This window comes from Pan troglodytes, chromosome 15 (genome assembly GCF_028858775.2).
Source record: "Pan troglodytes isolate AG18354 chromosome 15, NHGRI_mPanTro3-v2.0_pri, whole genome shotgun sequence".
NCBI lineage: Eukaryota > Metazoa > Chordata > Mammalia > Primates > Hominidae > Pan > Pan troglodytes.
Window position 1 is genome coordinate 71,561,770 of NC_072413.2, and position 17,110 is coordinate 71,578,879.

Genomic DNA, 17,110 nt, shown 5'->3' on the forward strand with positions numbered 1-17,110 from the left:
ATGGAGTCTTGCTCTGTCGCCAGGCTGGAATGCAGTGGCACATTCTCGGCTCACTGTAACCTCTGCCTTCTGGGTTCAAGTGATTCTCCAGCCTCAGCCTCCTGAGTAGCTGGGACCACAGGCGCATGCTACCATGCCCTGCTAATTTTTGTATTTTTAGTATAGACAGGGTTTCACCATGTTAGCCAGGATGGTCTCGATCTCCTGACCTCATGATCCACCCACCTCAGCCTCCCATATTTTACTAATAATCTTTAAAACTGCTTTTATTTCCCAAAGACTACTAAAGTCACGTGAACTAAAAGGCATTATAGTTTTTTTCTTTCAAAACATTTGATCGAAGTGCTTATTTTTCTTTTCTTTTCTTTTTTTTTTTTAGACGGAGTCTTGCTCTGTTGCCAGGTTGGAGTGCAGTGGTGCAATCTTGGCTCACTGCAGCCTCTTCCTCCCAGGTTCAAGCGATTCTTCTGCCTCAGCCTCCTGAGTAGCTGGGACTACAGGTGCGCAGCACCACACCCAGCTAATTTTTGTATTTTTAGTAGAGACAGGGTTTCACCATTTTGGCCAGGATGGTCCAGATCTCTTGACCTCATGATGTGCCTGCCTTGGCCTCCCAAAGTGCTGGGATTACAGGTGTGAGCCACCATGCCCGGCAGGTGCTTATTTTTCTTTAAGCCAATTAATCAGAGTCCTTTTATGCAAACATCACACACATAACACATATATACAACTACACAAACAGACAGAAGAAAATCCAGTAGTTGTAAGATTTTTCATTTGCTAATTTCTTTTTTTTTTTTTTTTTTTTTTGAGATGGAGTCTCGCTCTATAACCCAGGCTGGACTGCAGTGGCTCAATCTCAGCTCACTGCCACCTCCACTTTCTGGGTTCAAGCAATTCTCCTGCCTCAGCCTCCCAAGTAGCTGGGACTACAGGTGCCTGCCACCATGCCTGGCTAATTTTTGTAATTTTAGTAGAGATAGGGCTTCACCATGTTGGCCAGGCTGGTCTCAAACTCCTGATCTCAAGTCATCCACCCGCCTCAGCCTCTGAAAATGCTGGGATTACAGGCATGAGCCGCCGCACCTGGCCCAGTTTCTTGTTTTTCTGTTTTGTTTTGTTTTGTTTTCTGAGCCGGAGTCTTGCTCTGTTGCCCAGGCTGGAGTGCAATGGTGTGATCTCAGCTCACTTCAACCTGCGCTTCCCAGATTCAAGTGATTCTGCTGCCTCAACCTCCCAAGTAGCTGGGACTACAGGCATGCGCCACCACACCTGGCTAATTTTTTTGTATTTTTAGTAGAGAAGGGGTTTCAACATGTTGGTCAGGTTGGTCTCGAACTCCTGACCTCAAATGATCCACCAGCCTTGGCCTCCCAAGTGCTGGGATTACAGGCGAGAGCCACCATGCCCAGCTAGCCAGTTTCTTAATTGGATTACTGGCCTCAGGGTGGAGCCCTTCAAGAAACAGGGGCAAGGAAAACATGCAGTTTCTAAGGTCTAATAAGCAGGCACAGCTGGAAGACAAAAACAGATTTTGAGAGGGATCTATCCACTTTTAATTCTTGGGGTTTCATAAGGAAAACAGAGGGTTTCCCAAAACAGGGTCTTGTGGCACCTCCTGTTTTTCCCAATGAGTCCCAGGCTACCAGAAGTTATCTTAGTGCTTGTCATGTGTGCATAAGAGTGGCAAGACAAAACGGAGAAAAATAATTCAGTTAACTGAGAAGAAAAAAAAAAAAAACCTTTTTCCAGCAAAACAAGATCCAAGAAGAGAAAAAAACATAAGGGCCCTTTAGATATATCTATAGTTTGGATATCCACTTTCAATTAAGCTGACTTTTAACCACAGTGCTCTTTTTATTTTTTTTTATTTTTTTTTATTTTTTATTTTTTATTTATTTATTTTTTTTTGAGACGGAGTCTCACTCTGTCGCCCAGGCTGGAGTGCAGTGGCGCGATCTCGGCTCACTGCAAGCTCCGCCTCCCGGGTTCACGCCATTCTCCTAACTCAGCCTCCCGAGTAGCTGGGACTACAGGCGCCTGCTACCACGCCCAGCTAATTTTTTGTATTTTTAGTAGAGACGGGGTTTCACCGTGTTAGCCAGGATGGTCTCGATCTCCTGACCTCGTGATCCACCCGCCTCGGCCTCCCAAAGTGCTGGGATTACAGGCGTGAGCCACCGCGCCCGGCCAGTGCTCTTTTTAAAAAAGTCCTTTTAAATGTCTTATTACCCGACTCTAGCCATGCAAGATTGAAACTGACTTTGCAAAATTATGACTGAGACAGTGAAAGAGATCTAACTTAACAGACTCCACCTTGCTTCTAACCTCCAAGCTGTCCTTGTTCATTCCTTGGTGTAGGCTGAACTAACTTTGGGAGGAACTTAGTTTATAGGTTATAGTTTAAAACAAAGATGATAACAGCCCTTTCCCAAAAACAAACCTCCTCGCCTGGGAACTAGACTACTAACATCAACCACAAGATTAGAAATCATGGTTTAGGAATCATGCAGCTGGAGGCTGTAAGATTCTTTTTTTTTTTTTTTTTTTTTTTTTTGAGATGTAGTCTCACTCTGTTGCCCAGGCTAGAGTGCAGTGGTGCAATCTTGGCTCACTGCAACCTCCATCTCCTGGGCTCAAGCAATTCTCCTACCTCAGCCTCCCAAGTAGCTGGGATTACAGGTGCCTGCCACCATGCCCAGCTAATTTTTGCATTTTTAGTAGAGACAGGGTTTCACCACATTGGCCAGGCTGGTCTTGAATTCCTGACCTCAGATGATCTACCCGCCTTGGCCTCCCAAAGTACTGGGATTACAGGCATGAGCCACAGTGCCTGGCTGGGGGCTACAAGATTCTAACCCTCCCTAAACTGTTCCTAAGATCAGTGCTTGAGATACTTTGCAGACCCTACACTTCAGGGATCAGCTGGCACCACCCAGATCGATTAACTGGCTCATCGGATCTTGTGGCCCCCACCTAGGAACTGACTCAGCGCAAAAGAACAGCTTCAATTCCCTGTGATTTCATCTCCTACCTAACCAATCAGCACTCCCGGCTCACTGGCTTCCCACCACCCACCAAGTTGTCCATAAAAACTGTAATCCTCCCTGACGTCGGGAGTTCAAGACCAGCCTGACCAACATGGAGAAAACCCGTCTCTACTAAAAATACAAAATTATCCAGCCATGATGGTGCATGCCTGTGATCCCAGCTACTCGGGAGGCTGAGGCAGGAGAATCACTTGAACTCAGGAGGTGGAGGTTGCGGTAAGCCAAGATCCTGCCATTGCACTCCAGCCTGGGCAACAAGAATGAAACTCTGTCTCAAAAAGAAACAAACAAACAAACAAAAAAAAACAAAAAAAAAAAACTGTGATCCTCAAACACTCAGGGAGACTGATTTGAGTAATAATAAAACTCCAGTCTCCCACACAGCTGGCTCTGTGTGAATTACTCTTTCTCTATTGCAAATCTTGAGAAATAGGGTCTACCCAGCAGTGGCCAAGGTGAACCCATTTGGTGGTTACAAAATCAGCTCTCTCTAGGAAGCAGGCAAGGTGAACCCATTGGGTGGTTACAAAACTGCCAATATGTCTGGCTTTTGAGCCTTACCAAAGGTAACCTCCCAGGTGCACAGAGAAAGGAAAATTCAAAATGATTCATGGAGGGGAAGAGAATCAACAAATGGTAAACATCACTCAGATATCAAACCAATCAGGACTCCTTCCCTGAGCCCAGAATTGAACCTAGGCCACTGTGCGAGAGATCAAAACCTTAGCTACTGAGCTACAGCACTGGGCAGTCTTCATTCACCTTCCCCGAAGGAGTCTAGAGTAGTTGATTCTGAGCTTGCAAAGGCTTTTAACTACTCAATAATTTTTAGAGCTAACTATAACATGATCCCCCAAATTCCTGTTCACTGGAAGGTGGAGACCAAGAGGAAGTACCACCTTGTGGTTACAAGGTCAAGCTCTCAAGGTCATAAAACAAGATGGAGGCCAGGCACTGTGGCTCACGCCTGTAATCCCAGCACTTTGGGAGGCCGAGGTGGGTGGATCACGAAGCCAGGAATTTGAGACCAGCCTGGCCAACATGGTGAAACCCTGTCTCTACTAAAAATACAAAAATTAGCTGGGTGTCATGGCACGTGCCTATGATCCCAGCTACTCGGGAGGCTGACGCAGGAGAATTGCTTGAACCTGGGAAGCAGAGGTTGCAGTGAGCCAAGATTGCACCACTGCACTCCAATCTGGGTGACAGAGAGAGACTCAGTCTCAAAAAAATAAAAAAAGAAAGAAATGTCCTGAACTGTACCTTGGCCCCTTTTAGCCAGGGCTGGAGTGGCTGGGACACAGGGCACCAAGTCACAAGGCTGCACACAGCAGGAGGGCTCTGGACCCAGACCAAGAAATCATTTTTCCCTTCTAGGCCTCCAGGCCTGTGATGGGAGGGGCTGCCATGAAGGTCTGTGACATGCCCTGGAGACATTTCCCCATTGTCTTGGTGATTATCATTAGGCTCCTTGTTACTTAGGCAAGTCTCTGCAGCCGGCTTGATTTTCTCCCCAGAAAATAGGGTTTTCTTTTCTTTTCTTTTTTTTTTTTTTTTGGAGGAAGAGTTTCACTCTTGTCACCCAGGCTGGAGTGCAATGGAGCGATCTGGGCTCACTGCAACCTCTGCCTCCTGGGTTCAAGCAATTCTCCTGCCTCAGCCTCCCAAGTAGCTGGGATTACAGGCATGCACCACCACGCCTGGCTAATTTTTGTATTATTAGTAGAGATGGGGTTTCACCATGTTTGCCAGGCTGGTCTCGAACTCCTGAACTCAGGTGATCCACCCACCTCGGCCTCCCAAAGTGCTGGGATTATAGGCATGAGCTACCATGCCCAGCGGGGTTTTCTTTTTTCTTTTGAGATAGAGTCTTGCTCTGTTGCCCAGGCTGAAGTACAGTGGTGCAATCTCGACTCACTGCAAGCTCCGCCTCCTGGGTTCAAGCGATTCGCCTGCCTCAGCCTCCCGAGTAGCTGGGATTACAGGTGCCTGCCACTGTGCCTGCCTAATTTTTGTATTTTTAGTAGAGATGGGGTTTCACCATCTTGGCCAGGCTGATCTTAACCTCCTGACCTTGTGACCCACCTGCCTTGGCCTCCCAAAGTGCTGGGATTACAGGCATGAGCCACTGTGCCCCGCCAGGGTTTTTCTTTTCTATAGCATAGTCAGTCTGCAAATTTTCCAAACTTTTATGCTCTGCTTCCTCTTGAACGCTTTGCTGCTTACATATTTCTTCTGCCAGTTACCCTAAATCATCTCTTTCAAGTTCAAACTTCCACAGATCTCTGGGGCAGGGGCAAAATGCCACCAGCCTCTTTGCATAGCAAGAGTGACCTTTACTTCAGTTCCCAACAAGTTCCCCATCTCCATCTGAGACCACCTCAGCCTGGACTTCATTGTTCATATCACTATCAGCATTTTGGTGAAAGCCATTTAATGAGTCTCTAGGAAGTTCCAAACTTTCTCACATCTTTCTGTCTTCTGAGCCCTCCAAGTCTCTAGGCAGTTCTAAACTTTCCCACGCTTTCCTGTCTTCTTCTGAGCCCTCTAAACGGTGCCAACTGCTGCCTGTTACCCAGTTCCAAAGTCGCTTCCACATTTTTGGGTATCTTTACAGCAGTGCCCCACTCTCTGTGATACTAACTTACTGTATTAGTCTGTTCTCACACTGCTAATAAAGACCTACCTGAGATGGGATAATTTACGAAGGAAAGAGATTTAATTGACTCACAGTTCAGCATGGCTGAGGAGGCCTCAGGAAACTTACAATCATGGCAGAAGGGGAAGCAAACATGTCCTTCTTCACATGGCGGCAACAAAAAGTGCTGAGCAAAAGGGGGAAAGCCTTTATAAAACCATCAGATCGCATGAGAACTCACTCACTATCACCAGAACAGCATGAGACTAACCACCCCCATGATTCAATTTCCTCCCACCAGGTCCCTCCCAGGACATATGGGGATTATGGGAACTAAAATTCAAGATGAGATTTGGGTGGGGACACAGCCAAACCATATCAGGTGTAATGCTAACCCTCTGTGTACAGGTTTTGTGAACGATATTGATTGTATGGGGGAGACTGAGCTCATGTCACTATGCCATCAATGAGAATTGGCTGGTGAATACCAATCCTCCATAGCCATGACTGGGTCGCTGAATAAAATGATGCAGTGTGCATCCAAAAGCTGCCTCTTCCTCTGTGGGTGATCTGGGAGTGAGCCAAACATGGGATGGACAATGTCATACCTGGAAAGCTGGCAGATGATGGGATCCTGGACATTGGGCATGCTGGGGGTGGTCCTGCATATCACCCCTGGGTACAAGAAACATTATTGGGCCAGTAGCCTAAAAGTATGCACCATGCTTATTAGGAACCTGCCAGGTCATGGCTGATTCTAGGTTTAGGTCCTCTATGAAATTTTTGGTACCATACATAGGAGTCAGTGCTCATGAAAAAAATGATAAGAAAACTGTGCCTGATGTTGCTGCTTCCAGTGCCACTGCCTTGGCAGCAGAGGGACATCCTTCAACTCCCTTGGGAAGGTTGTTCTATTATTTATTTTATTTTTATTTTTTTTGAGACAGAATCTCGCTCTGTTACCCAGGCTGGAATGCAGTGGTGCGATCTCGGCTCACCACAACCTCTGCCTCCCGGGTTCAAGCAATTCTCCTGCCTCAGCCTCCCGAGTAGCTGGGACTACAGGCATGCACCACCATGCCTGGCTAATTTTTGTATTTTTAGTAGAGACGGGGTTTCACCATGTTGGCCAGACTGGTCTCAAACTCCTGACCTCATGATCCACCCGCCTCAGCCTCCCAAAGTGCTGAGATTACAGGCATGAGCCACCGCGCCTGGCCGGGTTGTTTTAAACAACAGAATTCCTCTAGCCTTTTTTTTTTTAGACTAATTGGGAGGAGTGTGTGCCACTGCCAACACCTCCTGGTGTACCTGGATAAACACCTCAGGCATGGTGGAGACATAGGTAGAGGATCTGGAAGCAGGCCTACTGGTTGCAGTCAGAGTGGCTACCTAAAGAATCTTTCTTGGACCTCAAAACTTCTTACCTGGATCACTAGGACTTGGGGGTAGGCCACAGCTCCAAGCAAGCCTGATCATCCTGCTTATTATAGTAGTCTCCTGGGCCTAATGCAATATATTCCGGCCATGGCTTAACAATGTTGCACCGAGATTGTGTCAGTCAAGTGTCGCTTTTTCTTTTTTTCTTTTAGAGGGAGTCTTGCTCTGTCGCTCAGGCTGGAGAGCAGTGGCGAGATCTCGGCTCACTGCAATCACCACCTCCCGGGTTCAAGCAATTCTCCTGCCGCGGCCTTATGAATAGCTGGGATTACAGGCGCGTGCCGCCACGTTCAGCTAATTTTTGTATTTTTAGTAGAGACAGGGTTTCACCATGTTGGCCAGGCTGGTCTCAAACTCCTGACCCCAAGTCATCCGCCCCCCTCGGCCTCCCAAAGTGCTGGGATTACAGGCATTAGCCACCGTGCCCGACCAAGGTGCCATATTAATATGATCAGACAAACCTCTGCCTCCAGATCCTGGGGGTCTGGAGGGCATATGAAATGTACTAGGTTTACTAAAGGAGGTATCTGTGTTGGGGATGGACTGCAGGGCAGTTCTCTGGTTGGCCTTGGACTGACTCAGTTCTCCCCTCTTTCTCACTAGTAGTTCTCAAGCATAGAATGTGCTGGGAATGTAACATCCTGAGATAGGGACGGACTGGCTGGAATAGCCCTGGCTCTATTCCAGCCCCTCCCTACAAACAGGATGTCTTTCAATGCTTTAACCCAGCAGTCACATGACCCCAGAGTACAAAACTCAGGGCAGCTGCAGTGCAAGTGGGGCACACACACATGAGATTCCATCACCCAGGCAGCATTCCTGAGCCTTGGGGGACTGGTTTCCAATGATTCTTAGGCTTCTGTCATTCTTTGCTGCCTATCTGTAAGTAATAAATCCAGTTCATGTAAATTGTTGTATTAAATATATGAATGTGTTTTCTCACTGGACTCAGACAAGTTGGTAACCAGCATACAGTGAACTTGCTTCATAGAGTCTAATACCTTTTTGTTCAGTTTATACATGTTTACTGAGCTGGGCATCACTATATGCTCTTCTCCCTTCTCCACCCTGCTATGTTCCCAGCTAGGTTGAGCTGTGTGGTTGGGTTTGGCCAAAGAGAGGCATTAGCAAGATACTGAAAAACAAGAGGAGAGTCAAGGGACTTATAGTCTCCTCCTTCCTGCCACAAACCATAGGTTCCTTCTAGAAAAGGTACAACTCCTATCAGACTGCCCCCTTCCCTTGAACCTTCAGATTCAGGGTTCTACACCGAATCTTGTTTCATTGTTTTTGTTTTTAAATCTTGCCCATGCCTTTGTAGATAGTACCTTTATAAAACTCTCCTCAATTACACAGGCTGAGAGTGCCACTTGCTTACTGCCAGAACTCTGTATGCATACAACCCAAAACGGACTCTGCCAGTGATTAGATTTGTGAGGTAAGAAACAAAACAAAACTTTCACTGGGTACTAACCTACAGGTGTGTCAGTGTAGTGTTTTTACACAGTAGCCCATTTAATGGTCACAATAAGCCTTTTCAGATAAGAAAACTGAATTTAGAGGGTTATGTTTCTTGCTAAAGATCACCAGGTATTAATATTAAGGATCAGGGTCAGACCAGAACTTGGCTAGGTCTGCCTCCCTAAACATCTGCTTTGCTCCAGGTACCATTAGCCCTGGAAAAAAGGCTTGGTAAGGGACTGAGGGGTAAAGGACGGATTACGACCATGTTTCTCCAAGGGGTCACCTGAGTACAATCACCTGGGATGCTTTTTCAAAATCTAGATTCTTGGACTGTATCTCTCTCAATCCTTTAGCTCTCAGTGGTTTTTGTGCCTCTATTTCGACACTCACCACATTGGATTGCAGGAATAGTCATTAACTCTTTTTTTTTTTTTTTTTTAGACGGAGTTTTGCCCTTGTTGCCTAGGCTGGAGTACAATGGTGCAATCTTGGCTCAATGCAACCTCTGCCTCCTGGGTTCAAGCAATTCTTCTGCCTCAGCCTCCCAAGTAGCCGGGATTACAGGCATGCGCCACCACACCTGGCTATTTTGTATTTTCAGTAGAGATGAGGTTTCAATCTGTTGGTCAGGCTGGTCTTGAACTCCTAACCTCAGGTGTGATCCACCCACCTCGGCCTCCCAAAGTTCTAGGATCACAGGCGTGATCCACCGCCCCCGGCCGGATTGGTCATTAACTCTTATTTCAGCAGATACTCTTTCATTTGGGACACTGGTGTATTTGCACAAATTCTAGGCGCCCCACGCAGCGGCCTGGAGCCTGTCCCCAAGTCCAACCAATGGGAGTAGTGTTAAGGGCTCCGCCCTCGACTACTTTCCAGCGCTCGGCAAAGCCGCCAGGCCCGCCCACTGACTCCGCGGAGCTGGGTCGCCCCTGTTCTACCCAGATCGGGATGGCAGCGACGCTGATCCTGGAGCCCGCGGGCCGCTGCTGCTGGGACGAGCCGCTGCGCATCGCAGTGCGCGGCCTGGCCCCGGGGCAGCCGGTCACGCTGCGCAAGTCCCTGCGCGACGAAGAGGGCGCGCTCTTCCGGGCCCGCGCGCGCTACCGCGCCGACGCCCGCGGCGAGCTGGACCTGGAGCGCGCGCCCGCGCTGGGAGGCAGCTTCGCGGGGCTCCAGCCCATGGGGCTGCTGTGGGCGTTGGAGCCCGAGAAAGCCTTGGTGCGGCTGGTGAAGCGCGACGTGCGGACGCCCTTCGCCGTGGAGCTGGAAGTGCTGGACGGCCACGACCCCGAGCCCGGGCGGCTGCTGTGCCGGGCGCAGAACAAGCGCGACTTTCTCCGGCCGGGGGTGCGGCGCGGGCCCGGTGCGCGCGGGCCCGGTGCGCGCCGCGCTCTTCCTGCCGCCGGGTGAGTAGTCTGCCCAGAATTTGGTCGAGCTCTGCGACCCCCACCGGCCCCTTTCCTGTCCTGGGAATCGCGTGATTGTGGAACATCCCTGAACTTGTTCCTTCGCTCCAGAGTCTGTCATGGATTCTGAGTCTGGGCGTCCGCTGTTGCCCAGGCTGGAGTGCCGTGGCTGGATCGTAGCTCACACTGCAGCCTCGAACTCCTGGGCTCAAGTCCTCTCGCCTCAGCCTCCTGAGTAGCTACTCCAGTCTTTCTTTTTTAAGTTTCACGTCCCTCCCTGGAGGCACCACCACTTTAGCTATGTGCTGAATAGTGCATTCAACTTATTATATATTTATTGAGAGCCATTATGTGCCAGCCATGTGGTTTTGTTTGAATACGATATGGGCAAAACCTTAAGCTGATGTGCAAGAAGGATTTTTGCCTCCTTTCACATCAAACTTCCAAAGAAGCTAAAATCCACAGTATTGGCAATGCCCTTTAATTGTTTAAAAACACACACAAAACTGCCTGACAGTCCTCTCCCTTCTATCATAAACATGCTGTACGTGGTTCTCAACCTGCAATGATTAGCCGCCCTCCCTGGGGGAAATTTGGCAATATCTGGAGACATTTGTGGTTGTCATATCTGAAGGGAGAGGTGCTATTGGCATCTAGCAGGCAGAGGCCAGAGATGCTGCTAAACATTCCACAATGCACAGGACAACCACCAGAACAAAGAATTATCTTGCGCAAAATGTCTGTACTACTGAGGTTGAGGAACCCTAGTCTAAGTAAATACAGGATGTTTGCTAGGTAAAGGTAGCCCAGAAAGAAGACTCCTGATTAATCCCTTCTAACTAAATTCCTGACCTAAACCTCTACCATATAAAAATGATGAGCCGGGCACAGTGGCTCAGGCTTGTAATCCCAGCACTTTGGGAGGCTGAGGTGGGCAGATCACTTGAGCCCAGGAGTTCAAGACCAGCCTGGGCAACATGGTGAAACTCTGTCTCTACAAAAAAAAAAAAAAAAAAAAAATTAGGCAGGCATGGTGGTGCATGCCTGTAGTCCCAGCTGCTTGGGAGGCTGAGGTGGGAGGATTGTTTGATATCAGGAAGTAGAGGTTGCAGTGAGCTGAGATCACGCCACTGCATTCCAGCCTGGACAACAGAGTGAAACCCTGCCTCAAACAACAACAACAACAACAAATTCTAGAGTTGCAACAGCACATAGAATCCTTAAACTGAATTCTGTGATTATTCTCCAAAACAAGAAAACTTGCTTTATTTTTACAGCTCTTCAGCAATTCTTAGCCTTAACTCGTGGCTGCCCACTATACTGTGAATTCCTGGGGCTGGAATTGGGTCTTACAGATTTCTAAATATCCATGTTCCTAGAGGCTTTCGCAAGGATATAGTAGGAGCTCAATAAATCATACTGACTGGGCCAGGCGCAGTGGCTCACACCTGTAATCCTAGCACTTTGGGAGGCTGAGGTGGGTGGATCACTTGAGGCCAGGAGTTCAAGACTAGCCTGGCTAACATGGCAAAACCCTACCTCTACTAACAATATAATACAAAAAAATTAGCCAGGCATAGTGGCTCACACATGTAGTCCCAGCTACTAGGGAGGCTGAGGTGGGAGAATCGCTTGAACCCGGGAGGCTGAGGTTGCAGTGAGCCAAGATTGCGCCACTACACTTCAGCCTGGGCGACAGAGCGAGACCCTGTCTCAAAAAAAAAAAAAAAAAAAAATCATACTGACTAAGAATCAACTAAAACCTTTCATTAAAAACAAACAAGGAGCTGGGCGCAGTGGCTCACGCCTGTAATCCCAGCACTTTGGGAGGCCGAGGCAGGTGGATCACCTGAGGTCAGGAGTTCGAGACCAGCCTGACCAACATGGTGAAACCCCGTCTCTACTGAAAATACAAAAGTTAGCCGGGCATGGTGGTGGGTGCCTGTAATCTCAGGAGGCTGAGGCAGGAGAATCTCTTGAACCCAGGGGGCAGAGATTGCAGTGAGCCAAGATCGCACCGTTGCACTCCAGCCTGGAGGACAGAGCAAGACTCCATCTCAAAAAAAAAAAAAAACAAGGTGGCCAGGCGCGGTGGCTCACGCCTCTAATCCCGGCACTTTGGGAGGCCAAGGTGGGTGGATCACGAGGTCAGGAGTTCAAGACCAGCCTGGCCAAGATGGTGAAACCCTGTCTCTACTAAAAATACAAAAAATTAGCCGGGCATGGTGGCGGGCGCCTGTAATCCCAGCTACTCAGGAGGCTGAGGCAGGAGAATTGCTTGAACCCGGCAGGTGGAGGTTGCAGTGAGCCAAAATCACGCCACATCACTCCAGCCTAGGCAACAGAGAGAGACTCTGTCTGATAAAAAAAAAAAAAAAAAAAAACCCAGCAACAACGAAAAAAAAAACAAGACTGGGCGCAGTGGCTTACGCCTGTAATCCCAACACTTCGGGAGGCCAAGGTGGGCGGATCACCTGAGGTCAGGAGTTTGAGACCAGCCTCACCAACATGGTGAAACGCCATCTCTACTAAAAATACAAAATTAGCCGGGTGTGGTGGCACATGCCTGTAATACCAACTACTCGGGAGGCTGAGGCAGGAGAATCGCTTGAACCCGGGGGGAGACGGAGGTTGCAGTGAGCCGAGATCGCACCATTGCACTGCAGCCTGGGCAACAAGAGTGAAACCCTGTCTCAAAAAACAAACAAACAAACAGGCTGAGTGCAGTGGCTCGCACTTAAAATCCCAGCACTTGAAGAGGCCGAGGTGGGAGCATTGCAGTGGGAGGATTGCTTGAGGCCAGGAGTTTGAGACTAGCCCAGGCAGCATAGTGAGACCCTATTTCTATAAAAAGTTAAAAATTAGCCAAGCATAGGGGCCTAGCTACTTGGGAGGGTGGCTACTTGAGGCTGGAGGGTCACTTGAGCCCAAGGATTCAAGGTTACAGTGATCTACAGGCTACAGTGCAGTGGTGTGATCACAGGTCACCACAAACTGGAACTCTTGGGCTCAGATGATCCTCCCGCCTCTTCCTCCTGAGTAGCTAAGACTATAGGCATGTGCCATCATGCCCAGCTAGTTTTTTAAACTTTTTTATAGAGACGGGTCTTGTTATGTTGCCCAGGCTGGTCGTGAATTCCTGGCCTCAAGTGGTCCTCTTATCTTGACCTCCCAAAGCACTGGGATTATAGGCATGAACCACCACGCCTGGCCTCATTATGTTATTTCTAACTTGGTTTATTTTTGTTTGTGAAAATAATTAATATTATTATTATTATTATTTTTGAGATAGAGTCTCACTCTGTCACCCAGGCTGGAGTGCAGTGGTGTGATAATAATTTGTATCATTAAAAAGTTTTAGGCCGGTTGCAGTGGCTCACACCTGTAATCCCAGCACTTTGGGAGGCCAAGGTGGGCAGATCACCTGAGGTCAGGAGTTCAAGACCAGCCTGGCCAACATGGCGAAACCCAGTCTCTACTAAAAATACAAAAAAATTAGCTGGGTGTCTGTTGCATGTCTGTAATTCCAGATACTTGGGGGGCTGAGGCAGGAGAATTGCTTGAACCCAGGAGGCAGAGGTTGTAGTGAGCTGAGATTGCACCACTGCACTTCAGCCTGGGCGACAGAGTGAGACTGTAAAAAAAAAAAATTTTTTTTAATTTCAATACCTTTTGGTGTACAGGTGGTTTGGGGTTACATGGATGAACTGTACAGTGATGAACGCTGAGATTTTAGTGCACCTGTCGCCTGAGTAGTATACATTGTACCCAATATGTAGGTTTTTATCCCTCTATATTATCATTATTGTTTGAGAAAATAAGACATTTTGTTCTTTCTCTGCCAATCTCTCTACCCCCAATCTCCTTGGCTTCAAAAACTTGTTTGCTTACTGTCTTTTGAGAAACTAAAGCTCCTTGTGATTTGTGATGTTCTCCAGGCAGGGGGCCCTTTCCTGGGATCATTGATCTGTTTGGGAGCGGCGGGGGCCTTTGTGAATACAGGGCCAGCCTCCTGGCCGGACATGGTTTTGCTGTGCTTGCCCTGGCTTATTTCAGATTTGAAGACCTCCCCGAAGATCTGAATGATGTACATCTGGAGTACTTTGAAGAAGTCGTGGACTTTTTGCTGCAGCATCCAAAGGTGCGTTCTGGTGATCACCTGAGTGCAGAAGAGAGGGGATAGAGCTGATGCAGGGCTGAATCCAAAAGCCCTGCCAGAACACTGGGAACTAGAAACATGCCAGGAGATACCAAGTCTCCTTCAAAGGTTACTAGGGTGGAAGCTGGGCATGGTGATGTGCACCTGTAGTCCCAGCTACCTGGGAGGCTGAGGCCGGGGGATTGCTTGACCCCAGGAGTTCAAGACCAGTCTGGGCAACATTTGAGGAGACCCCTGTCTCAAAAAAAGTTTTTATACTAGGATTATTATTTCCATTTTCTCCCATCTCTCTCTAATCCCTTAAGACTTGACTATTTAGTTGTCTTTGTAATTGTGGACCAAAATTCAAAGAGCACAGGACTAAAAAAAGTTCCAGCTCTGCATCTACCACAGAGTGGCCTTATGATTCTGAATAAGGCAGTTACTCTCTCTGGAGTTCAGTTTTCCTCCTTAATAAGATTAACGTAAATGTATATAGAGAAAATGACTATAAAGAGATATTTTTTGAGACAACTGGAGACATTTGAATGAGAATGGTGTATTTGATTATATGAAGTAATCATTAATTTTGTTGGGTATGATAATGGTATTATGGTTTTGTAAAAGTCCTTATCTGATAACAGAAATAATTAATTAATTAAAACATTTTGGTCAGGTGCGGTGGCTCACGTCTGTAATCCCAGTACTTTGGGAGGCCGAGGTGGGCAGATCACCTGAGGTCAGGAGTTTGAGACCAGCCTGGCCAACATGGTGAAACCCCATCTCTACTAAAGATACAAAAATTAGCTGGGCATGGTGGTGCACACCTGTAATCCCAGCTACTCGGGAGGCTGAGGCAGGAGAATTGCTCGAACTCAGGAGGCAGAGGTTGCAGTGAGTCGAGATTACACCATTGCACTCTAGACTGGGCAACAAGAGTGAAACCCCATCTCAAAAAAAAACCCAACAACAACAACGACAACAAATTTTGGTATAATTAAAAATGGAATGAGATATACTCTTTGTTGTCATCCAGGTTTAAAGAGATCCAGACATTCTAATGTTAAGATATAAGATGTTCTGCAGGGTTCTCTCCCCCACAACCCCTAGTGCTCTTGGGATCCGGCACCCCAGAATTCTCTGCCAAACAGCTCTGATCCTGCTTCCAGGCCCTAAGCCTCTTTTCTGGGTTCGTCAGTGTATATATACCTAGGCCTTAAACATGCAGGCTGGGGTGTCCACACATATGTGTGAGAGGCCCCTTAAGGTCCATGAAGGAGCCAGTGATGGAAGAGAAGGAGTGTGGTGCAGGGCCCACGGGCTGACCTCTCCCCTATGTCACTTTCCAGTACAGAACTCCAGTGGATTCCAAGATTTTAAATTTGAGCCTGACCTTATGAATTGTTATGGTGGTATATTTATCAAGGCAGGAGAAAATAATATACTGTATTTAACAGTTTGTTCATTTGATTTATAATTTTGAAATATTTAGGTATAGGGTGTCTGGGCCTCTGTGTATACTCCTGACCCAGTCCTCATAAATATTAGGGGATGACCCATTACTAGGAAATCAGTTGATTTGCTTATTAGAAGACATATTTGAACTTTGCAGATTGTTGGATAAGGAAGGAAAGCAAATGATAGTTAAGAAAGCTACTGGCGGGGCACAGTGGCTCATGCCTATAATCCCAGCACTTTGGGAGGCCAAGGCAGGCGGATCACTTGAGGTCAGAAGTTTGAGACCAGCTGGCCAACATGGTGAAACCCTGTCTCTACTAAAAATACAAAAATTAGCCGGGCGTGGTGGTGGGCGCCTGTAATCCCAGCTACTCGGGAGGCTGAGGCACGAGAATTGCTTGAACCCGGGAGGTGGAGGTTGCAGTGAGCCAAGATTGCACCACTGCACTCCAGCCTGGGTGACAGAGCGAGACTCCATCTCAAAAAAGAAAAAAAAAAGAAAGCTACTTGGAGAATGTAAAATCACTGTCTGTGTCCTCCATTTATGAATTCTAAGCTTGTTTTCCTTCTCTTTTTCCTCAACAGGTGAAAGGTCCTAGTATTGGGCTTCTTGGATTTTCCAAAGGAGGTGACCTGTGTCTCTCAATGGCTTCTTTCTTGAAGGGCATCACAGCCACTGTACTTATCAATGCCTGTGTAACCAACACAGTAGCTCCTCTACATTACAAGGATATGATTATTCCTAAACTTGTCGATGATCTAGGAAAAGTAAAAGTCAGGATTTCTCACTTTTATGGACACTTGGAGCAATCCACTGGAGGAACACAATGACCAAAGTCTTGTTCCATTGGAAAAGGCGCAGGGGCCCTTCTTGTTTATTGTCGGCATGGATGATCAAAGCTGGAAGAGTGAATTCTATGCTCAGATAGCCTCTGAAAGGCTACAAGCTCATGGGAAAGAAAGACCCCAGATAATCTGTTGCCCAGAAACTGGTCACTGTATTGACCCACCTTATTTTCCTCCTTCTAGAGCCTCTGTGCATGCTGTTTTGGGTGAGGCAATATTCTATGGAGGTGAGCCAAAGGCTCACTCAAAGGCACAGGTAGATGCCTGGCAGCAAATTCAAACTTTCTTCCATAAACATCTCAATGGTAAAAAATCTGTCAAGCACAGCAAAATATAACATTGTAGCCACAGACCAGATACCATTAATAAAAATCCTATTCATACAACTTGTGTTGGGTTTTCTTTCTTTCTTTTCTCTTTTTTTTTTTTTTTCTGTATCACTCTGTCACATAGGCTGGAGTGCAGTGGCGTAATCTTGGCTCACTGTAACCTCTGCCTCCCAGGTCCAAGCTGTTCTCCGACCTCAGCCTCCCGAGTATCTGGGATTACAGGTGCACACAACGGCACCCAGCCAATTTTTGTATTTTTAGTAGAGACAAGGTTTCGCCATGTTGGCCAGGCTGGTCTTGAACTCCTGCCTCAGGTGATATGCCTACCTCAGCCTCCC

At 47.5% G+C, this 17,110-nt stretch overlaps 1 protein-coding gene across 1 annotated transcript; it reads left to right on the forward strand.

Moving 5' to 3' along the window:
* The first annotated feature begins 9,399 nt into the window (after positions 1–9,399).
* ACOT6 (acyl-CoA thioesterase 6) lies at positions 9,400–16,829 on the forward strand. The gene is given in 4 exon segments (XM_016926377.4): positions 9,400–10,001; positions 14,058–14,142; positions 16,183–16,367; positions 16,369–16,829. Coding segments are annotated over 4 exon segments (1,254 nt in total). The 5' UTR covers positions 9,400–9,429; the 3' UTR covers positions 16,781–16,829.
* The last annotated feature ends 281 nt before the right edge of the window (positions 16,830–17,110 follow it).